General features: G+C 42.4%; 1 protein-coding gene across 2 annotated transcripts in view; it reads right to left on the bottom strand.

Annotated features, from left to right (window-relative positions):
- NEDD9 (neural precursor cell expressed, developmentally down-regulated 9) overlaps positions 1–23,882 on the bottom strand; it is a 217,754-nt gene that overhangs the window by 5,735 nt on the left and 188,137 nt on the right. For both annotated transcript variants that reach the window (XM_066268387.1, XM_066268386.1), the window contains 4 exons: positions 20,315–20,761; positions 3,118–3,219; positions 2,566–2,667; positions 472–1,719 (listed from right to left, as the gene is read on the bottom strand). In XM_066268387.1, the coding sequence (XP_066124484.1) occupies positions 472–1,719; positions 2,566–2,667; positions 3,118–3,219; positions 20,315–20,761 (1,899 nt within the window). The remainder of the gene's footprint in view (positions 1–471; positions 1,720–2,565; positions 2,668–3,117; positions 3,220–20,314; positions 20,762–23,882) is intronic.

Here is a 23,882-nt window from a genome sequence, read left to right as displayed (position 1 = left end):
AACGCACATGCATGCACACACAAATCAGAGATGATGAGACCTTAAAGATGCTCTAGTGCAGGGGCTTTCAATTACTTTTTCTTAACAGGTAAACCTCCTGCCCGCCATTTTTAAAAATAAAAGATCATGTGGAACTCTATTATAAAATGCAAACAGAAGTGGAGCTGATATGATTATCCATGGGCCTACTTACTCTCCTACCTGGGGAGTCTAGGCCATCACTGAGATCTAAGACCCAGGGAGGTTACTTAAGTTGGTCACACAATTAGTGTCAGAGAAAGGTCTCAAGCCAAGGACTCTGACATTCAGGCCAGTGCTTTTCCTCCTATATATTGCTTCTAATTAGTGAACCCCTTGGATTAACATTAATCGTATTCTCTCCTCTGGTAGTCCAGCCTACCAGCTTCACGAGCCTTAGTCCCAGGCTCCCTGAAGGTGAATGTAGGTACTTTACGAGTCTGGTTTCTTTACCTGTAGGTGGACATAGTCATAGTCATCCATCCAGCTCCTTTCAGAGCCGTCACTGCTGTTGCAGTCGGCCCCAGACTGGTCCTTGCCCAAGCTCAAGGGTAATGACTTGTTGAGGGCATGGGCCTTGTGGTTTCCAGGATGCCGCAGCTGCATCTGGGATCCAGCATGGGGGCACTCAGTGGAGTTCATGATGCTCTCAGGCCCATTCTTCACATGTGAGCTACTGGGGCCTGATCTGAAGAGGACCTCTGCGTTGGTGTTGATGGTTGTGGTGAGCTGCTTGGCATCATTGGGCACTGTCTTTGCCACCATCACAAACCGGTCCAGATCATCACACTTGTTTTGGGGCTTGTTGATGGCCAGGATATTCAGGGACCAGCTGCACTCATTTAAGTCATGGCTGGTTTGGCTTAGAATCTGGTGGGAGTCTTCCACTCTTTGGAGCTCCCGCTTCATTTTGTTGTAGAGGATGAGTTCAGGGAGGCAGGAAGCATTTGCTACAGCGCCCTTGGCAAAATGGAGGTAGTCTCTCAGAAACAGCTCCACCTTGTCCACTGTGGTGCGTATCTCATTGATGTGTTGTTCCATGTATCCGTAACACCGCCAGTCCGTGGTGGCGACTAATGCCATCAGGCTGGAGACGCCCGTCTCCACAGTCTGCTGGAGGCAATGAAATCTCTCAATGGCTGTGTCCGGATCCAGGAAGAGCCTTTTGTCCTGAGATGGGGAGGCTGACAGTAAGGATTCCTTTGAGGTGGTAGAAGACGTGGACATGTTACTCCTGGTGCTGCCTGTGCTGGAGAAAGACAGCCGGTTGATTCCATCCACCACGTCCTGAGCGCCTTTGGCATCCGCTGGGTTGTGCAGAGGGACATCGTAAACGCCATCTCTTTCTTCAGGGGCTGCCTTCTCACTAGTTTCTGCTGGAGGTTCCAGAAACTGAACCCCTCGTGGGACATCATATGCATCATTCTGAGTGCCTACCGATGGTCCTAGCTGTGGGGGCGGGTGTTTCAGGGAGATGCTTTGGTGTCTTCGTGTTGCCAGATCAGCAGTTTCTGGAGCATCACAGCTGTATTTCATGTGAAGATCATTCCCCACCAGCTTGGCACTGGCTGGGGGGATGTCATACATGCCCTCAGGTCTGATATCTGGCCTTCCTGCTTGTCTCATTGGAGGAGGGAAGTCATACTCCTTCTCCCTGAGTCCTGCTTCATCTCGGCAAGTGGAGGGTGGAATGGCATACACCTGAAAAGGAAGTACAAACAGAAGCTTGTATTCGTTCAGCTGGCTCATGAACACATGCAGAAACAACTGCACATTAATTACAATGAAGGCCTGGGCTCTCAGTCCTGCTTGTTGTCTCCCCTTCTGACGACAGGTGTTTCCAAGGCTCTGCTCTGCTCCCACTCCCTTCACCCAATGACAAGTGCATCCTTCCCGGGGCCCCAGCCCTGCCTGTTATGTGGACCCTCCTGGCTAAGTGGCTCTCTCTGGATCGCAGCTCATGTTTCTGGCCATCTTCTGGGTACCTTTCCTTGGAGGGTTCAGGCTGGGAGGCAAATTATGCATTAACATCCTGCCCTAGGTATCAGAAGGCCTGAGGTCTCTCCCTGGATCTACCAGCTGTGTGATACTTAATAAGTCACTTAAATGTTCGGAGACATATTTCCCTCATCTATAAAACAAAGATAACTGTACTTCCTGTGTAGGCCTCCTGTTGGGGGTAACAGTGAGTCAAATTCATCAACATATATATATGGACTGAGTAAGACATAACACCCTAAATACATATGAGATACATTAGTTGCTTGCCAAACTGAATGAGTGATGTTACCTTTGTATTTTCTCTCCTTATTGACTACCCCATGGGGGGGGGGCTCTAAGTATGGAATCCCTAGAGTTACCTTTAATTATTGCCTCTCCTTCCTACCTCTCTCTTTTCTTCCCTTCCCTTTACCCCCTCATAGAGACTGGTTTTTCCCCTTTGGTTTGCCCTTCCTGTTTTATCCCAGTAAAAACACACACACACACACACACACACACACACACACACACACACACTTTTTTGCTGCTTTGTAGGAGCTCACTTACCCCTTTAGTGGAAGGGATGTCATAGACCCCTTGAGGTTTCTTCTCTGCCATTGGACCTGAAAACACAGGGCCTTTCACTGATGACAGAGGGATGTCATATACCTAAAAAGAAATACCTAAGTTACCTGGAATAGAAATGTCTTATACTTGTCATTTTTCATGCTATTAAGTTTTTGATTATGGATTTATTTACTGGCTTATGGATATCCTTATCCTTTGACAGCATTCTATGGAATATGGATTTGGTGAAATTTTTCTTAATAAAATAACAGTGATAAGCAACAAAAGCTTTGTATAAAAGCCTAGCATTTCCTGGTAACTGGCTGGGGGGATGTCATACACGCCCTCAGGTCTGATATCTGGCCTTCCTGCTTGTCTCATCATAAATCCAGAAAACACAATTTAAATAACATTGGCTGCAATAGCTCCAGAATGGACAAATCAAGCATCATAAGAAATAAATATAATTGATAATTTTCCTTTCCTCTGTAGCCCTGAAGGAATGCCATGGGAAGTCCTCCTGTCCCCTAGGGGTCATGTCCTGGTACGTACCCTTTGAGTGGTATGAGAAGGAGGGATATCATAGATGTCCTTTTGGTATCTGGATGGGTACTCATACACATAGCCATGGCCTGTCCTCACGGGGGTTATCACCTGTGGGCAAGAAGACACAGAGGTGTAAAATTCCAGGCCCCAGTCCTGAGTGCATCTCTGAGCCTCCTCATCAGATACTCCTCCCTCATCTCCTTCGAAGAAAGAAAAAAAGAAAGAAAGAAAGAAAGAAAGAAGAAAGAAAGAAAGAAAGAAAGAAAGAAAGAAAGAAAGAAAGAAAAGAAAGAAAGCCTGACCAGGCAGTGGCGCAGTGGATAGAGCGTCGGACTGGGATGCGGAGGACCCAGGTTTGAGACCTCGAGGTCACCAGCTTGAGTGTGGGCTCATCTGGTTTGAGCAAAAGCTAACCAGCTTGGACCCAAGGTCACTGGCTTCAGCAAGGGGTTACTCAGTCTGCTATAGCCCCACGGTCAAGGCACATATGAGAAAGCAATCAATGAACAACTAAGGTGTCACAACAAAAAACTGATGATTGATGCTTCTCATCTCTTTTCGTTCCTGTCTGTCTGTCCCTATCTATCCCTCTATCTGACTCTCTCTCTGTCTCTGAAAAAATAAAAAAGAAGAAAGAAAGAAACCCCAAAGAAATAGGGAAGAGAAAAATGGAAGATCAGGTGAGCGAGGTCAGTAAACTTAAATCCCTCTTGAATCCCAATGCAAAACAAGTCCCTGAAATATCTCTAGTCCCCTTCCCCGGGGTAGAAGAATCAAGTCAAAGTTGGTCAGATTAAGTTTCAATTCCTAAAATGTACTTTAAGGGAGAAACACTTTTAAGTTATGAATGTCCTAAATTGTTGCTTGGAGCATCAAAAGCACAGCATAATGAAAAAAAAAAAAAGTAGGACTACAAACTATTTGTAAAGTGAATAATGCAAATAGAGTTCAGCCACTTAAAATTCCTCTCATACCTTCTCCAGGACGCCTCTTCATATGACCTTATAACTAAAATTCCAGAGGTCACTATTTTTATGAAGCTAACGCTCACATAGTGCTGCCTTTAGAAGCCCTCTAGTAGCTTCAATTTAACTTAGAAAACAAATGAAATACTGAGTCAGGGCCATCCCCAGGAACAGAGCTCAGGTCTCTAATCATTTTCCTATATCCACCAGGGAGGCAAACATCCCAAGTCCAAGGGATGTCAGGAGTCAAATACACTCATCGCAACTCTGGCATCTGGAGCCAATGTCAACAAAACAAATTGCACTCAGTGGGCTTGTGTTTTCACATCTACATATTTTATTGGGTCCTAAGCATGGATAGAGAAATTATTTGAACTTAAAACTCATTTTGAAATACATTAACTCTCCAAGGGCTCTTGAATTACCATGGTCTTGTTTCTGCCTAACCCTGTCCCCAAATGACTAATAGTACCCACCTCGGTATATCCCATGACATTTTTGAGAACAGATCTTGCAAATTAGGAAGAGTTAGTTGTTCCTTAAGAGATTGTCATCTTTCATCCTTTCTCTAATATGAAAACTCTGGCGTCAGGCTGCCTACAGAAGTATGTGGAAAATGTTCATGTCTGTCTTATGCGGAAATGGGTGGAACTCAGCCAAATGCACCAGTGTTTTTCTCCCTAAGAGGCTCTGAAATGCCCAAATTCAATTTGGTCTTAAATTCCCTGGTGCTGTGGCTGATTGTTTCTTGCAATGAAGGTAAAAGAGATTAGTATGCAGCTCCCACCCCATCACATCTCTCTGCTGCCTTCAGTTTAAGCAAGGCATCTACTGCTTTAAGGTTTATTGGCACGGAGCGTACAGAACCATCTTATCAAGAGGCCACTGTGTTGTGCATAGCAAATCTTTGTTTTTAGAGCAGGATGCCCTTTGGTCAGGACAAGCACACTGTGTTCCCAATGCCCTTATATAATTCCCCCCTCACTACTGTTGAAGAGAGAAATGAAGTATCTTCTCTTCGTCTATCTCATCAGCTCCTCTATTTATAGCTCTCTCTTTTTGGCTTTGCAACAAAACACGTTCACATTGCAGCTTTTGTTCATTCTAAAAGTTTCTAAGACTGAATTTTACCCAAGGTTGCCAAGTTAGTGATAATGCTAATAGAAAACCAAGGCTGGTCATGCTAAAGGCCAGCTGAATGGCTTCAGCTTCAGTTTAAGAAAGGATGGGGGCTGGATGGTTTGGTATCTGAAAATAACCCTCGGTGAAATGTAAACACTTGATATGACCTCAGGAAGAGGGACTCAGACAGGCTTTTCCTAGCCTTTGTGGATCTTCCCTGGTGGGGCATGAATGCTTCCCGGTATTTAACATCTCACTTCCTGACAAATGTCACAGAACCCCAACTTGCTCGCTCTTTCTTATTTAGAGGATGCCCTTGGGCATCTGGGTTTTTAAAAACTTTGTATTCCAAACCAGTCATTTTCTTTGTTTATGCATTAAAAGAAACAGATGGTGAAAACCACAGGGGGATAAAGCCAACGAAATATAACCCCGGTTTCCAGCATTCCCGGTGTTACCATCTAATTCGTGTTGGTCCACAAAAGGCATTTAAATGGGACCAGCATTTTGCATCTGGTCAAACACATCCAGGGTGCACAGCAATCCACTCTGACGCCTGCAAATCTATCTACTTTTGGACGCTCTCCTCCTCAGCCCATCACTGGAGTCACGCCAATTGTGTGTTCCCTCCTCAGAGGAAAGTGCTGACTGTTTCGGACTTTACAAAGTAAAGTTTTGTGGTTCATCAGTCTTTTCTTCCTGCTTGACATAGTACACAAAATGCTTTTTACTCTCCCAGAATCACTGAACCTCGGCCTACGAGGAACACCAAGGTCTAGCTAAGGGGACATCAGTTTTGGAAGGATTCTCCTGGGCAATTGCACAGCAAGGCGTTGATGGGATTGCTGCACAAAAAGGGCATTTTAAAACTAATTTTCTCAATGAAACCAAGTTATGTTTCTCATTGCCATTTTCCCTTGGTTTGTTGTTGTTTTTTCCCTCTGCATTCCTTTCATTCTATGTATTTATAGTTACAAGAGCTTAGACTTGGGAATGACTAAACTGACCTCTGGTTCATTAGTATTGCCACAAACGGGGGTCAAACTGTGGGATTCCTCAGGCTCTAAGGCCAAATACTACTCCAACCACTTTTCTGATCACCCTAGAAGAGGATCTGCATTTTCCAAAAGTGAGTTTTCTGTCTCAGTGAGGAATCCGACCTTTCTCAGATGTTAGTACCAACTTCCACGCTGAAAAAACACACCCCGTGTTCTCGGGTCTTTCAAGTTTCGGAAGAAATCAGAAGTCTGGATTTTTATGTGACATCTGATTTTCAAAATTGGCTCCAATATTTCAAACAGCATCTTAGCCATGCTAAAGATGTCTCTGGCCCCCCACGATGCCAATCTTTGCCTTCACTTGTATATTTCTGTTGTTTTCCTCTGGTATCTTGAAAGCCTATGAGGGTGGGCCTGGGAACCCCTCACCGACCCCTGCCTTGGCAAGGCTGAACTACTCCATTCCTAATTCGTCCTGCCTTCACACCTCCGCACCTTCACTTCCACTGTGTCTGTGTCCAGCGTGCTCTTCCTTTCCTCAGGTTCAAATCTTATTCAGTTTCCAAGGTCAAGCAGTGCATTTCTCCCAAGAAGTCTCTCCCAGACAGATGTAATAGCTCCTTCCCCAGCACCCCCAAGCATGTTGTCTGTGCATATCTAATATTACTTATCACCTGTAGTTTGACCGTTTCAGCGCCTCTCATCCCAGCATTTTGGAGACAGAGACCACTGCTTCTTCATTTGTGTATGAACAGCAGGCCCTAGCACAATGCCTTGCACATAGCAGATCTTAAAGAAATGTACTGACTGAATTTATTAACAAACTAAAGGAAAACTCAAGGCTTTTCTTAAGTAAGATGAAGTAGAAGTGAAGAGGATATTAAATGAGGTCTGCCTATATAGGACAAGGTTGGTTTCCAGGTAAGTTAGCTTTAGGGTAATGGGGTCCAAGGGATAAAGGAGCAGAACTGTGTCTTATCAGCCAGGCATGGTAGCTTTGGGCAAGTGAGGGAGACAAGAAAGCAGAGTAACTATTAGATAAATGAGCAATCAGAACCCAGGAAAGAATGATCACCTGCGCCACTATTTGGTGCACACCACTGTGGGAGACCAAGTAGGGCCACTAGATGATTTCCTTTTCCCTGGTCTGGAGCCTGCAAGTGACACGAACACCTGTGTTCTTCTCAGTCACAAACCAGAAACATATGGGGGAATTTTGCTGCAAAATGTTTCATGATTAAACCATTGGAGAAAACAAAATTTAACCATTTTTAGATTTAAGTCAGATAAAGAAATTAATTTTCACAAATGCATAGTGTCTCTAGTAAGGTCTATAAGACAAGGGGATTTCAAATCAAAGCACTAAATGACAGGAGACTTTGGCCCTTGATAACTAGCAGTAACTTTACTTGGGTTACTCTTTCACTCTGGCCATATCAGTGTTGCCATTGTCACAATTACCACCATAACAGCTAAAAGCATGCCAGTGGAAAACCCCAGGAGAAAACATGCTTTGTAAGGCTTAAAGATCAAGATGTTTGTCCAAGGGAAAGATGGCGAGGTCTGAAACCCAGGGCACTTTACTGAATTTCTCTTCAGACAAGGCCTTTTTTCAGTGGCAGACCACAAGCTGGGCTTGTCAAGAGGATCTGTGTCAGCAAGAAGTAGGTCACATACCTATCTGAAATGTCTAGAAGCAAAATATTTCTCATAAGACAACTTCTGCTCCCATGGTATCACTCATAACAAGGTCTCAGCAAGTCTACTGAGGGGCTTCTTCCCTTGGGCATCCGCTTTTCCTCCTTAAAGGAGAGCTGGTGTGGGGGGGGTCTAGGATTGGGGCATCACAGCAGCAGAAGCCCTGAGAGAGAACTTTAGCTTCTCAACCTCATGCTGACAATTCAGTGGTACACTGAGGGAAGTGGGAAGGAAGCAGGCTGTGTCATTCATGAAGGTAGGTCCTCCTTGCCCCCCAAGAATCCTGCAAAAGCCGATTAATAGGGTCTCAGTCCCACCAAGGTCTGATGCAGCTCTACCTCCTACCTGCTTATCACAACACTTGTCCCTGTTTTGACTTCTTCTGTCCTTTCTATGCTACCAGCAACCCCAGGAAAAGACAAAGACATAAGACAGATATCTAGATAAAGCCTTGATTCTCAACCAGTGGAGTTTACCCATGAATCTACCAGAGCATGCATGTGTGTAACCAGCTCCTGGTGTTTGGCTCCAAGGCCTAGCCCAGAGCTAGGCAACCCAGGTGATGCTCAAAAAATATAATGAATGATTGATGACAAGTTAAAAAGTGCCACTGTGCCATACTATCACAGTCCAGATTTATAACCTTGCCATTAACAGTACTTCAGATTGTCGGAATTCGAAAGCAGGCTTCACTGATTAGCAATCATCTATTTGCATTTTTCTTGGCATCTGTGGAAAGGAAAATAAGATTGCTTCCTGCCTATCTCTACTTCCCAAACCCCCTGTCTGACTTAAAATTTTATACTTTATTTATTTTTACCGCTGGGTTTCATGCATTAACCAGAGTATTCAGACTTCTAACACTGCCTGTTAGAAAGGACTTATTTCACTTAGAGGCCCTTAAAAAGCATTAACAGAGCCATCACAGCATAATAACTTCTTTGTCTTCAAGCTCATGAACTGTGTGACCCTTTCCCTTTAAAGAAAACCTGAAGAAAAGAAACATCCCTATTATCACTGCCTGCTCATTAGAACTTGAATCTAATTTTCAGAAACTGCAGTTATAGAAGTTTGTTTAAAATCCAAGATTACTAGTTGCTTTTCATGTCCAGAGGAAAAGCCATATGTTGCCTACACTGGATTTATTAATTCTCTATAAATTCTCTCTGCCCAGCTTGGGTGTAGCTGTGAGCTCATTTATTTACTTGCATAGCAACAATACAATGAGAACTGGGTCTGGCCATAACAATCCATCCTCATGGGCCATGGCCATGCTTAACCCTTCCTAACGCCTATCTTGTGCTCATCAAGATTTTCTCTCTCTATTTCTGGGAAGCAAGTGACTTTCCTTCAAAGACAGTTTGATGTTTGACTTTATGCTAGAACTCTGTCTTTTGCTAGACACATCTAAATCACGGCCAGTCTTCTTTTTCCAAATGAGGAAAAAGTCACTACTGAAAACTCAGAAGTGGAATGGGGCTCTTGGGTACCTTTCATTTGACACAGCACTTGGGCCACGAACCACTCAGTGGAGACAGTGCCCTGATTGTTGAGGCCTTAGCACGCCTCTCCTGCTGCTTTCAGGAAGCTCTTTGTGTAGCAAGTGCTAAAGCAATATTTAGTTATGGAGTGACCAAGTGCTAAAGAGCAGCTAGAAGCATTTAATGCAAAAGAACATGATGGGAAATGACGTCTGGGTTCCTAAGTGGTCGAAGTCTTTCTCTGGACAAAGCCAAATATAGCCCATGACAGTTAGGTATAGCAAAGCCATTAAAAATATATATCCCAGGGGCCAAAATGTTCTTTGAATGAAAACTAGAAAAGGCACAAGCATTTTGGTTCTTTTAATGTCCAAATAAATTCAATAGGACACTAAACACTAAATCTAGATTTTGAAATGGGTTTTAGAGAGATGCCCACAGAAGCCCATATGCCCTAAAGGGGGTATAATTATGGAAAGGAGTCATGGAATGAAAACTTCTGGACCCAAATGCCTATGGGTATCATTCCTTCCTTAAATGGGGAGACCTCCCATAGCTTAATTGGGAGAAAAGATATGATGACAGATGAAGCAAAGTGATCATGTGGCAGAACTTGGTGTCAGTTATGAACAGGGCTGACCCTGGTCTGTCACTTTAGGAGACACCAGACCCACTGAGGGTCTCTGCCAAGCCAAGAGGATTACACAGGAAAATGGGCAGCAAATAATGAATTCCAGGATGAAGTACTCTTGGCTCTTGGTAGCAAAGAAGGAATGAGTTCTCCTTCATACTCAGAACCGCTGTCCTATAAGGTCTGCAAACTCCTTCTCCCTGGCTTAGCATATCTCAACCTTCTCTTGTAATCCTGCATGCTCCTTGCTTCCTCCTGAGAGGGTCTACCTTCTAAAGGAGACTGTGGTTCTAGGTAAGAAGGTGAACTGGATCCTTAAGGAAGGGTAGGAAGGACTTACCAATATGTAGGGATCGACTGAAATTTAAATGAACACCTGAGTGTCTTTTGTTTAAGAATTTGGAGGCCAGGTCATTTCATTAAACTTTTCCAGCAACTCTGGGAAAGAACCAGGTAAGGATATTTGGGTCATAAAATTTTAGCAAAGACTGTTAAAAACAATTCAGTTATACTCTACTCCCCATTTTACAGTTGAGGGAAGTAACGGTCAGATAGGTTACTCAGCTTGTTAATGACAAGGGGCGTGAACAGAACCTTGTTAGTCCAGCAGCATGTTCAATTGCTTACACTCATAACACATGTTTAAAATGTATTACTTTTCTAATTTCACAAATAAATAATCCCTAAGAAAGTTACTTCTTTATCTGAGAAGCAAAACTTAAAATCTAGATATTTTATTTTGGGTGGTATTCTTTAAATTATTATTATTTTTTTTTTTTACAGAGACAGAGAGTGAGTCAGAGAGAGGGATAGACAGACAGTAACAGAGAGAGATGAGAAGCATCAATCATTAGTTTTTCATTGCGCGTTGCAACACCTTAGTTGTTCATTGATTGCTTTCTCACATGTGCCTTGACCGCGGGCCTTCAGCAGGCTGAGCAACCCCTTGCTGGAGCCAGCGACCTTGGGTCCAAGCTGGTGAGCCTCGTTCAAACCAGATGAGCCCGCACTCAAGCTGGCGACCTCGGGGTCTCGAACCTGGGTCCTTCCACATCCCAGTCCGATGCTCTATCCACTGCGCCACCACCAGGTCAGGCTATTTTGGGTGGTATTCTTACTGGCAAGCCCATTCCGGGAGATTTAACATGGAGTTATCCATTTGAAGTCATTTAAAAAGACTATATTTCCAGTGGCGGGAAAAGCCAGCACAGCAATGGTTTCAGCAATGTAGCACAGACTTTACATCAGCTTAATGACCTGCTCAAGACTTCTGGATTACCCTGCCATGAAACTAACCATTATAGCCAAGAGGCGGGCATTTCTACATTTCTTAACTCAGATTACCCCAGTGCTGAGGCTGCTTTACAGATCTGAGGAGGAAATCTTCTAGAGCATGGTCCCCAACCCCCGGGCCACGGACCGGTACTGGTCCGTGGGCCATTTGGTACCAGTCCGCAGAGAAAGAATAAATAACTTACATTATTTCTGTTTTATTTATATTTAGTCTGAACAATGTTTTATTTTTTTTAAATGACCAAATTCCCTCTGTTACATCCATCTAATACTCACTCTTGACGCTTGTCTTGTAAATTTGACAATTATATTTGAAAATACCACAGTTTTTACGCCAGTCGCATAATTTTATTTTGTGCATTTATCCGTCCCACCCTAAAGGCCGGTCCGTGAAAATATTTTCTGACATTAAACCAGTCCGTGGCCCAAAAAAGGTTGGGGACCACTGTTCTAGAGTGACTTTAATTCTTCCTGGCTGACAGGATGCTTTTTAGCACCCAGGATTCTGGTGAGCTGGACTTGCTAATGAAGTGTCTAAATATACCTTCTTATTTTAGGACTTGGCAACACCAACCATTAGCCTGGATGTAAAAATCATTTATTTCAGAGTCAGACAGATGTAGGCTCAAATATCAATCCTACCTCTTACTAGAGTTATGCCCTTTAGCAAGTTAACTTAATTCTCAGACCTCAGATCTCTCTCTGTAAAGTGAAGTTTGTAAGGAACACATTCTGAGGCTGACAGGATTAGATGAGATTATGGATATAATGTCCCTAAATGGAGCCATAACTCAATGGAGTCACCCATGCTTTAGATCTAAAACTATCTTGAAAAATGAGTAACTTAATAACATGCTAAAGGCTACAGTCAATTGGTGGTAAATTTGAAGACAAATAACCATTCCAGTAAACAACTGGTTTAAGCACACCATGCTTTAAGAAAACCAAATATTATAAAAATTATTCAAATAAATTAGATGTGATTATGGCATTGCTAAAGGAGCTTTAGCTTCAAAAATTGATCGACTCTGTGGTCCCTTGAAAGAGACTCCTCAGTACTCTTTAAATGTTACTGGAGTTACAACTTTTAAGAAAGACACACCTCTCTAGACGTGTAGGTTTGTGGTATAACTATTTTAGAACCCAGTGCATTTCTGATGGTGTCTAGTACTGCATTTTGCACAATGTACTCAAACAAGTCTGCTTTTAAAGATGTGTGCAACCAATATTAAGTTTGAATTTCATCATCAAATCAAATAAATAAATGTATTCTATTCTTCCTCACAAACAGGGCATTAACCACTTAGCCTGACATCATACTACACACAATATCTGTCTTATTTATTCTGATAAGCACAGTCACTTAGCATGAAATCATTGAAAAAAGGAAGATTACCTCTGTTTGCTTTGGTGTGGGTTTGTAAGAAGTTACTAATGCACTCTTAGAAATATGCATTATCTCTGAGCTTTATAATAAATTGCAACTGAGTTTGAAGGCCTTGGCATTGACTGAACAAAGGGACCTTTGTTAATTTTTAAAGAGGTATTACAGTTTGCTCATTCCACTAGTGTGGTGACTACGGCTTATTTTCAAAGTGAGCTCATAAAGTCCTGCCCTTGAATTACTCAAGGACCTCAACTTTTTTGTAAGATTTAGGTTATCGTGACTCTTGAGATTTTAGATAAAAGTTCACTTCTCTGCATAGCCCAAAAAACCATGTAGTGAAGAAATAAATTCATTGAAATTTGGATGAGTTTTATACAGAAATGTACAATTCTGGAATACGGTTGTACTTTACTAAGTTTATAAGTGAAGAAACTAGAAGTTCCTTCTGTCCTAATTCTGGTATTTTTCAGGGTGTGTGTGTGTGTGTGTGTGTGTGTGTGTGTGTGTGTGTGTAGGAAGGGAAGAAAAGAAAGTGAGATGAAGTCAGAGTTTATCTTCTCTGGGAGCTTTCATTTCCTCTAAATCTATTTTTACTTGTTTGTAGGCAAATCATACAGCTAATATATAGCAGTTAGTTGGCTAGTAACTAAGTGTTGCTCTGAGCAACCAGATTTCAGAATGCTCCAAATCCAAATTATGGAAGTTCTCTGTTCTTAACCAATGGTGATGGGTATGTGAGTGTGTGTGTGTGTGTGTGTGTGTGTATGTGTAATTCATGATGACTCAGTGTCTAAGAAGGTACAAACATTGTAGTTAATCTATTTCTGGTTCTTATATTATCTTTCAGAAATGGGTCTAGAAGACCTGGTAATAGTCTTTGAGTCATTTCCTGCCAACAGATGGCTGCATCTCATTTTGGAAGGTAGGAAATGGTCTTTAAAGATGAGGTAATGGGTCTAGATAAATCTTAATATGACTTGAGTTTTTCTGAGTACCAACCCTGAAGCAGTACTTGCCCAGCCTAGTGCATCATACATTGTAATGGCGGACCACTATGGTTTTAATGAGCCCAGGAGTCCCCTTGGGACTAAGAGATATATACAACATATTTTGGGATTACTTGTATAGAGGAGGGAGACACTTAGGGTGCAGAGATAAAGCTTCACAGAGGAGATGGACATTAAAATGGGTTCTAAAGTGCCTGGCCTGTGGTGGCGCAGTGGATGAAACATTGACTCAGAATGCTGAGTTTGCTGAGTTTTTAGAAACCCTAGACCAGGCACATACAAAAAGCAAGTTGATGGTTCCTGTTCTTCCCATCTCCCATCCTTTCTCTCTCTAAAATCAATAAATAAAATCTTTTATAAAATATTTTAAAATGAGTTTTAAAGTATGAATAGGAGTTCACAGGTAGAACAGAGGAGAAAAGGCATTCTAAGTAAATAATAGTATACATAAAGGAAGCTCTGCTCCCTATAGAAAAAAAAATTTAGTTTTTCTTTTTATGTCACCATAGAAGAGTGAACTAATCTTGTTGTCTAAACTGGGCAAATTCATAAAAGTTGGGTCCTTAGACAAGCTGAACTTACATCAGTCGTATTTTGGATGTTCATTTATTGTGTACAGATAGTTAGGATTACGGAAAACAGATGGTGACATTGTCTAATACCCTTCTGGGGGAAAATGACCATGTATAATCTGACATATGTCATAGCAGAATGTAATGAATTGAACGATGAGATTTGAATAGTGTATGATGGTGAATGGGTGACAAAATCAGAACCACTTTTCAGTTTATTTAAAGGTTAAATCAAATTAAATGTTTCATTTCATGCCTTGGCCTTGTTCCTGTGCTCATTGGGTATCAGCTATGTGTTGATGCTTTACTATGTGCTTAACCTATAGCAGCCAAGAGACAGCCATGGCCCCTGCCTGCCTTACTGGAGTTCATATTTAGCTCATACTCATCTTCAAAAGGACTCAAAGCAAATCTAATTCCACCAGTTAGAATAAAAGCAACATGTCCAAACAATAATCAGAAGAATACACATAATTCCCTGTGAAGATCAAGCATGATATGAACTCAGGTGATAATTTTACTGGTCTTTGAAGCAGAGAAATGAGGAGACTAGACCTTTGTAGACCTTGGTCTTTTGTATGTTTGGAGGGCTTCACTTAAAATCATACTCCAACCTTAAGGAGAATTTTTGCTTTTTAAAAAAATTGAGAATCTTTAAATATAATTCAGCTTTTCAAATTATTGGACTATGAGTAACTCATTTAATTTAGCATTGCCTATGAGTTCTTGGCAATCACAGGGCATATTTAGAAATCTTTGCAAAGTAAGAAAATCTAACCTACAAATTGTTTTCAAATGCAATAAAATAGTTCTGAGCCCTAAATATAATAATGAGATTGACATGATAGTTTCCTACACATTTATCTGTTTTTTAATTTCTGTTTTGCAGTGTTTGTGTTCCTATTTTAGAGCCATTTTTTCCCAATTTTTTTTTTATTCAGCTCTCAAACACTGCCGTAGACCCTGGGCATCCTGCCCAATGCCTAATGGATAAAACGGCCCTACACACAAAACCCGGAGTGAAAAAGACCAATGAAATTAAGTAAAGGTGTCAGTGTGTACGGTTTCCAGATAACTTGGGGAGTTCTTTTCCATTCTGTGCAAAATCCTTGTAGAATGAAAGAGAGAGCCATGCACTCAAAAGGAACAGCTAATGTGCTAGCAGTCAAGTATTTGCATATCTTGCGTATAGTGAGAAACACAAAGAAGGCTGATGCAGTTGAAAATAAACTCTGAGAAAGGAAAGAAGAACAAGACTAGGGAACTAATATTTTTAAGCCCCTGCTACTTAACAAACACTGTGCCAGGTCCTTTCCTTGTTAAATCTCACAGCAACTCTGATTATTCCCATTGTACAGATGAAGAAAGCAAAGCTTGAAGAAGTTTAGCAAGTTGACAAGGACTAGCAGTTAGTGAGGAAACAGAATCAGGAGTCAGCCTCACCCCAGAGCCCATGCTTTTTCCACAGTACTCATGCCATCTTCTTGTCTTGCAGACGGGTGAGGATTTTATTATATGACTATTTTTCCCTGAACTGCTGACTTAGTAAGTGATGAAAGCCTTTTAATGTGGACGGGATGCAAGAAGGTAGGCAGATGCTGAAGTTTCCCAGAGTGTAAAGGTGAAGTGATAGAAGGCAGAATTCACTGTCTCCCCTCCCCCCCCCGCCCCCATACTTGGTGATTCATTAGTAGAAAAAATCTGTGGTGGAGAACATTTCTGAAGCCCACAGTCTGTTTACAACATCAAGGGAATCTTTAACTATGGAAAGTCCCAAATCACAATCAGATTGGAACATATCCAACACCTTCATGGCCCCCACTTCAGTGTTTCTCAGAGTGCAGTCCTGGACCTCCTCCCCAGAACTGTCCAAGGAGCTTACTGAAATGCAGATTCCCAGGCCTTGGGTTTAGAATCTGGGGAGAGGCCTGGGGATCTGCATTTCTTTTTTTAAAATTTATTTATTTATTTATTCATTTTTAGAGAGGAGAGAGAGACAGAGAGAGAGAAGGGGGGAGGAGCTGGAAGCATCAACTCCCATATGTGCCTTGACCAGGCAAGCCCAGGGCTTTGAACCGGCAACCTCAGCGTTTCCAGGTTGACGCTTTACCCGCTGTGCCACCACAGGTCAGGTGGGATCTGCATTTCAATTCACCTTCCTTCCATCTCTAGGTGATTCTTATGTTCCTTAAAGTTTTAAACCCATCCTTTAGTGGTTCCAAATAAGACTCCAATGCCTTCTCTTTTTCTTCTTTACTTATTTTTAAGAACCACAGCTTAAACTACCAGGAATGTGTAGTTTTGGGTCCACCACCCTTTTATACATAAAAAATTTTTTAAAAAGTGGGCACAGGGCCATTTAGGTATAATAAGAACTCATCACCCCAACCCCCTTACTCCCAGCCTGATCCCTCTATTGTACTGGGATTAACTCTCGGGTTCTGGTTTAAATAATTAGGATGATTCTCACCCACTGAGATTATCCTGAATTAGAATTTTATACTGGCCCTGGCTGGTTGGTTCAGTGGATAAAGCGCTGGCCTGGCATGCAGACATCCTGGGTTCAATCTCCAATCAGGGTGCACATGAGAAGCGACCATCTACTTCTCTTCCCTTCCCTCTCCCTCTTCTCTCCTTCTTCCCCTTTTGCAGCCAGTGGCTTGATTGGCTCGAGTGTTGGCCCTGGGCACTGAGGATAACTCAGTTGATTCGAGCATCTGCTTTAGCAGGAGTTGCCCAGTGGATCCTGGTTGGGGCACATGTGAGAGTCTATCACCCCTCTTCTCACTTAAAAAAAAAAAAGAAATAGCCTGACCAGGCGGTGGCGCAGTGGATAGAGCGTCGGACTGGGATGCAGAAGACCCGGGTTTGAGACCCCGAGGTCGCCAGCTTGAGTGCAGGCTCATCTGGTTTGAGGAAAAGCCCACCAGCTTGAACCCAAGGTCACTGGCTCCAGCAAGGGGGTTACTCAGTCTGCTGAAGGCCCACGGTCAAGGCACATATGAGAAAGCAATCAAGGAACAACTAAGGTGTTGCAACTCACAATGAAAAACTAATGATTGATGCTTCTCCTCTCTCTCCGTTCTTGTCTGTCTGTCCCTGTCTATCCCTCTCTCTGACTCACTCTCTGTCTCTGTACAAAAAAAATATTTTTTTTAATTAAAAATAAAAAGAAATAAAGAAAAAAAAATTACACTGAAAGAGCTGTTGATAGAAGTGATTAAAGCAGCTGCTGTTACCTAGGATAAAATCACCTCTTAGCCACCAAGCCATCCCCACTAGGAAAGAAGGAAGGAAGAAAAGAAGGAGAGAAACAAAAGGGGGAAGAGAGAGAGAGAGAGAGACAAAGAGAGAAGGAGAAGGAAGAGGGTAGAGGGGAGGGAGAGAGAAAAGAGAAAGAAAGGAAAAGAGAGGAAAGGAAGGAAGAGGGTAAACTCACTTTCATGGGTGTGTAAGCCAGTGACCCAGTGGATAGAACAAAGGTGGGCAGCCTAGAGAATCAGAGGCTATAAGATGACTTTCCAGGTGAGGTCAGTATCCTCAGAGTGCTTGGTGTTTGGAGGGAAGAGCCAGGACCATTCCTTTTCCCCTTTCCCATCCTCACCATGTTACTACCGCAGACTCCCACTGCTCAGAGCCTCTCAGGACTCCAAGACACCTTCTCCTGAGCTCTTCCCCTGAAAGGGCAGCAGGTGCTTTTTGGAAATGTCTTCCTCGCCTACCTTTGGTTAAACATAAAATGTTCCACTGATTTTTACAATTAAACAAACAAACCTTGAGTTCAAGCACCCAAGGGTAACCTCAGCCCCCCAACATCAATCCAAGGGAGGGTGGGGCCAAACTCTCTGCCCCCTACCAGGATGAAGAGTCAAGGAGCGAATCTGCAGTGTAGTGACAGCAAATGAAGTGAGAAGAGGGCTGAGATTTTAGACGTTTCAGACTTGGAACTAAAAGAGTTGAGTCTAAAAAAGAAAATATGTCACCTTCCTGCCAAAATAAACTGTGATGAAAGTTTAGACCCCACCACCTTTCAGCCAAGCATTTCCTGTTCTGGTCTCCCTGTCTGCCTCACACTAGCTCAGAGGAAGGGAGAGCTATTTTAAGGTGCAAACAACGAGGACTAAGAGTGAGAGAAGTTATTTATTTATAGTTACACCTTCCAACTGTTCCTTTTCTCCTCTGGAGACAGAGGCCTGGTTTGGCTTTCCCTTTCAGTCTGAAATCCATGGGGTAATGACTTTAAAAGGTCATGACCAGTCTATCCTCTGCAGACAGGAATCATTATCTTGTGTAACACAAGTCAGAAAGTTGCTTTGTTTTTAACTTTTGTTCTTGTTTGTTTGTTTTGAGAGAGAGAGAGAAAGGAATGGAGAGAGAGAAGCAACAACTCATAGTTGTGTCACTTTAGTTGTTCATTAATTGCTTCTCATATGTGCCTTGACTAGGGGGCTCCAGCCAAGCCAGTGACACCTTGCTTAAACCAGTGACTTTGGGCTTCAAGCCAGAGACCTTTGGGTTCAAGCCAGAGACTTCTGGGCTCAAGTTGATGATCCCGAGCTCAAACCGATGAGCCTATGCTCAAGCCAGCCAGTGACCTCGGGGTTTCGAACTGGGACCTCAGCATCCCAGGTTGACACTCTATGCACTGCACCACCTACAGTCAGGCTGTTTACCACTTCTTGAGTAATTCTTCCTTTTGTACACACACTTGGCTTAGACAACACCTGTGCTCTTGAAAACTGTTTTGCAAAACATTCTTTATGTATAAAAGGTGATTTGTATTCATTTGTGGGTTTGTTATTTAAAAAAATCCAACACTAAATCCACCCCCTTTTCTTCAACAGAAGATTCCATTATCATGCAAATAGACATTCTCTAATTTACATTAATTTGGAAATTCAGGCTTTGTGATTTCCTTGAGGCAGGGCACCTGTATGTGTAGTGTTCTAAAAGTCAACAAGCTCTTTCTGGCATGAAGCTGCATCTTTCCTCTTGTAGTTCAGAGGTCTTTTTCTATTCTGTGAAAGTCACCTATTCTTCTTGCCAAAACTCACAGTATCCTCTGTCCACCCTTGGAATTTGCCAGAAAACTGAAGGGAAAAGCCTCCCTTTGTAATACTCACATAAGCATCATCTCCATGTTAGCTATACCCCCACAAGCTCACTGACACTATTTTCTTCCCAGCACCTGACGTCCCTCCACTACAATGTAAGAAGCATCATGAAGGCTTCCTTCACTCTAATTCATTGCATCACAAGCATCAAAAATATACTAAATGCTTAACATTCACTCAGTTAAAATTTTTCTATTTATCTCAGATTGTTTGAAATTATAAAACAGTTGGTCCTTCCTTTTTTTTTTTCTTTTTAATGATGCCTTCCTAAATATCTTAGTTCTGCTGTTTTCAGCCATTGGCTCAGGCATTATTTTAGGAATTATTTGAAGGATAAGAGGATAGCTGCTTTCTAAATACAAGTATCTATATGTTTTAAATGAGTCAAACTATAAGCTAGCAGCTCTGTAGAATAAGTTGGTTGGCAGGACCCACTCCCCAGCTTCCTTATTCCTCTACTTCTAGTGAGTGGTTTGGGCAGCCAAGACAAGGGTGTCACCGCTCAGCTTTCAGTGAAAGGATGGTCCTTGTTGCATCACTGTGCTCATACAAAATTTTGTGCCTTGTGCCATTCAAGGAAGAAATAGAAAAGACTGGAAATTATTTGCGTGCAGAATCTAGTTCTAAAAGCGGATCTATCAGAAAGATGGAGAAAAACAACTTAATAATCCAGTATGGCCCGGAATGGCACAGGAACTTATGATGGCTTTGAATCAACAGTAATTGGCACATGGTAGGAATTTAAGGAAGTTCTGCTGACCAGTGAATGAAAAAATAATGCAAAAAATAATACCGCTGAGTTGCGGTATTTAGATGTACTTACTTCTCGGAGGACATACTTTTGGGAAGGTCAAGTTCTTATTTCAGGAATATTTCTATTGCTCTGAGTACAATGAAAAAAAAAGGAACAAAAATCCAGTCAGTTGCTCACTCACCTTTTTACTAAAGTGGGGACCATTAGTACCCCCAATGCCTCTTTGCACTGATGGTGGTACTTGATACACATCTTGTTCCTGTGTACCATGGCTGGTGGGTACTTGATAAATTCCCTGATTTGGGTAGGAAGGTGGGACTTGGTAGATGGTGTCTCGGGTTGCACCCTGTGGGTTTGGCACTTGATAGAGCTTCTGTTGGCCAAAGCTCTGGTGCATCAGTCCAGAAGTAGGCTGGTCCTGACTGGATAAGGTCTCCTGCATGGGGCCAATCAGAAGCTTCACCCGGTTGCCTGGGACAATGCCTTGCCGACCGTGTAAGGAGCAGAGCCACCATCCTTCCAGTCCTCCTGTGTTCTGCTCTATGACAGTCAGGATGTCTCCCTTGCGAAAGGCCAGTTCCTCAGCACACTCTGGGACATTGTCATATAAGGCTCTTGCCATAAGATTCTAGAAAGGAAGGAACAGAAGGAAATCATCTTAGAATATTAGCTTAGTGCCTTTAACATCTAGCACCCATCCTCGTATGGGGAGGCTCATCTCCTGGAAAGAAGAGAAGAATAAATCTAAACGATAGCCTGTGAGGAGAAAAACAGATGGTGTCGACAAAAGACAGATACATACATTCTGTGTCTGCCACCAATGACGTCAGACTGCTTCCTTGGAAAAGCTCAGAACACCACAAGAGTTCTTTTCTCTCACAGCAGTGCTGTGCCAATGAATTATGAGTAGCCCTGTTAAAGAGTCAGAGAGTAGTTCCCTATACAAAGCATTTTTCTTCCTTTCTTAAAGCCAGCTTGAGGAATAAAATAGTCCAAGATATTTACATTAGTACAACTGATATTTCTCAATTTTTTCATAAAGAACATCCCTAATAACAAACAGTACAAATGGCATTTATACACAGCATTAAAATGGAAACGAATGCACACTTATACATGCTTTGGCAGCACCTAAAAATTCTTATTCTCACTAGATTGCAATATCCATGGACACAGGGACACTCTCCAGGCAAGTATTTTTCCCATGATCATCAAGCATAGAGCATAGTATGAAAGTAGTCCGTAGCTCCAGGTTTGACGGGGGAGAGATACAAAGAATTTATCACACGTAGGTCAATGCCATCTATTTCTCTCTTGGTCTTTTATTCGTACCTTTCCAAAAGGCCCCTCCTCACCCTGCCACTATTTCCTACATCTTCAGTCTCACCATTCACATCCGAAAGTCTGTGACTTCCCCTTTCAGGGGCTCAAAACACCTTCTCTCTTTGTATGAAGGCCTGTCTGGTACATTCAATACTAAGCAGACAGCCAAAAGAGGCATTCAGCAGAGTGGGCAGGCAGTATGTGTTCACATTCTTGGAAACCTTGCAAAGAATCCAAAGATTTCATTTCTTGGCGTGAGTAATGTTTCGCAGCATGATGGCAGTCATCACCACATGGCTGCTCCTTCTCAGCACACAGAGGAGTCGGGTAACGTTGTAAATTCACCGCAGCACTCTGAAAGCTAAAAGTGATCTCACTAAAATGTCTGGATGCACTAGATGTTATCGCAATGACAGTGATTTGTGGGAGAAAGGACTGCTGACTGGATGGGGCATGTTTGTAACTTTACATAATAGTGGAATTTTGGGTTGTTTGGACTTCTATGCCCTGTTTCCTTCTCTAGAAATGTGGACTTGATCTTCAAGCTTCATGCTTTGAATTCTTTTATAACTGACATACATTAATCATTTCCCTATAACTGCAGGTCTCACTCTGTGTGCTGGGTCTCTGCTATGAAGGAGCTGAGCTCTTAAGCGGTCTCCTCTCTGGCCAGTGGTTGAGAAGTTCCTACTTTTACTGTTAATCAAACTCCTCTTAGTCAGTGCTGCTACTTAACCTAAAGAAAGGAGATAAGGCAATAGAGGTCAGTACCCAGGTTGCCTGATGATGCTCTTTAAGGATAGGATTAAAGTCCTTGTTCTCAAAAGTTTTGAGTCTAGCAAGTCGATGTAGCCAGGTGAGCAGTAAGGAAAGCCAAAGGGAAACAGAGATTTGTGTTCCAGGTAAACATTTTAGTCAGTATTTTTGTTCTTGGAAGCTTTGGGTTCCTTTTAACAATTAAGAGCTCACATAATAAAGATAAAATCATGCATCATTCTATTCTGCTTTGAGCACCCATTTAGGAAAGTGTCATCATTCTAAAATCTCCTTTGTTTCTCTTCTGCCATCTTTTGGCTGTTCTGTAATTTAAAAGAAAAGTCACTGATTACAGAAGACAGGATTCTGGTCCTTTGTAGCAAAATGATTTGAAAAAAATTACTCCACCAGAGTGCATGTTATAGAACAGGGAGAGGGCTACCCCCCCCCCACACACACACACTTCCCAATCTCTGTTCATTTTCCCAGGGCCCATTCAACAATTGGGAATGGCTGGTAAGGAAGCCCCAAGATGAAATCAGAAGCGATCAAGAGTCGGGATCAGTTCTACGGGAACTGAGGGCGAACCGCTGTACAGTGATGTTGCCTTTAGAGAAAAGAAAGGGAAAAAACAGGAAACAGTAGAAAGGCAAAAGACTACAGACCTAGTTAGCATAAACAAGCTTAAGGCTTTAGAGCTGCCCATGGGCATAGAAGCGGGTGAAGCCCTGGAGGACAGGCTGGACCATGCTTGAGTAGAGGCAGAGAGAAAGCCCTGTGAGAGAGAGGTTCTGGGTGTTCTCTGTCTCCTGTCCCGTGGGCCTTCACCACCTGGTAAGCAGCATGATCATGATTCTAGATGTACATCAAGAGCTGTTTCCCCAAGAATGTTTCAGAGCCTACTGCTCTTGCTAATGGGCCCTCCATGGGCAAACTCCCCTGACTAGTTGTCCAGGACTTCCTAGAGGTCCTCTCTACTGTCTACAGAGATCAAGATTTAGAAGGAGAGATTGGCGTGGCTGTTAGTGCCAGGCACCCCACCCAGTGTAGCATGACACCTTGCATACTGATAGACAGTCTTAGTCTTGACTGAACAGAAACGAGTTATTTAATATCTGTTCAAGCTACAGAGAGCCAATGTCTACACCCAGCCACTCTCCCAAACAAAAGATTCCAGCTCCAGAGACATTTAGAGACACCTGGACAAGGAAGTAGTTTATCTTTTGCTGTAGGCTACATGGTTGGTGTCGGAGATGAGAGTAGAACTATGGTCTCTTGGTTTAATCCTCTTTCTAGAACTCTAAGCTACCTTAGCTCTACTACCCAGTGTCCTCTCAACTGGGTTCACTTTCATTATATTGCATTCAGTAAAGTTCTAAAGATGACCAATTCTTCTTGTCATGTCTATAAAATAAATAGATTCTTGGGGTCTATAAAATAAATAGATTCTTGGTCTCCTAACTGTGCAACCTGGGCAGATTACCACCCCTTGTGCCTTAACTTCCTATTTATAAAATGAGAATGTAGATAATGCACCTACCTCATGGGTTTTCTGTGAGGATTAAATGAGTTAATTCAAGTCAAGGACTTTTTTTTTTTTTCGGGCAACAGCTCAGTCAAGTCAAGGACTTTAACATTGCTAAAGACTTAAGAAGTTATTATGAGTATTT

This window comes from Saccopteryx bilineata, chromosome 3 (genome assembly GCF_036850765.1).
Source record: "Saccopteryx bilineata isolate mSacBil1 chromosome 3, mSacBil1_pri_phased_curated, whole genome shotgun sequence".
Lineage (NCBI taxonomy): Eukaryota > Metazoa > Chordata > Mammalia > Chiroptera > Emballonuridae > Saccopteryx > Saccopteryx bilineata.
Note: the sequence above shows the minus strand (reverse complement) of the source record. Positions and strands in the feature narration are given on the sequence as shown.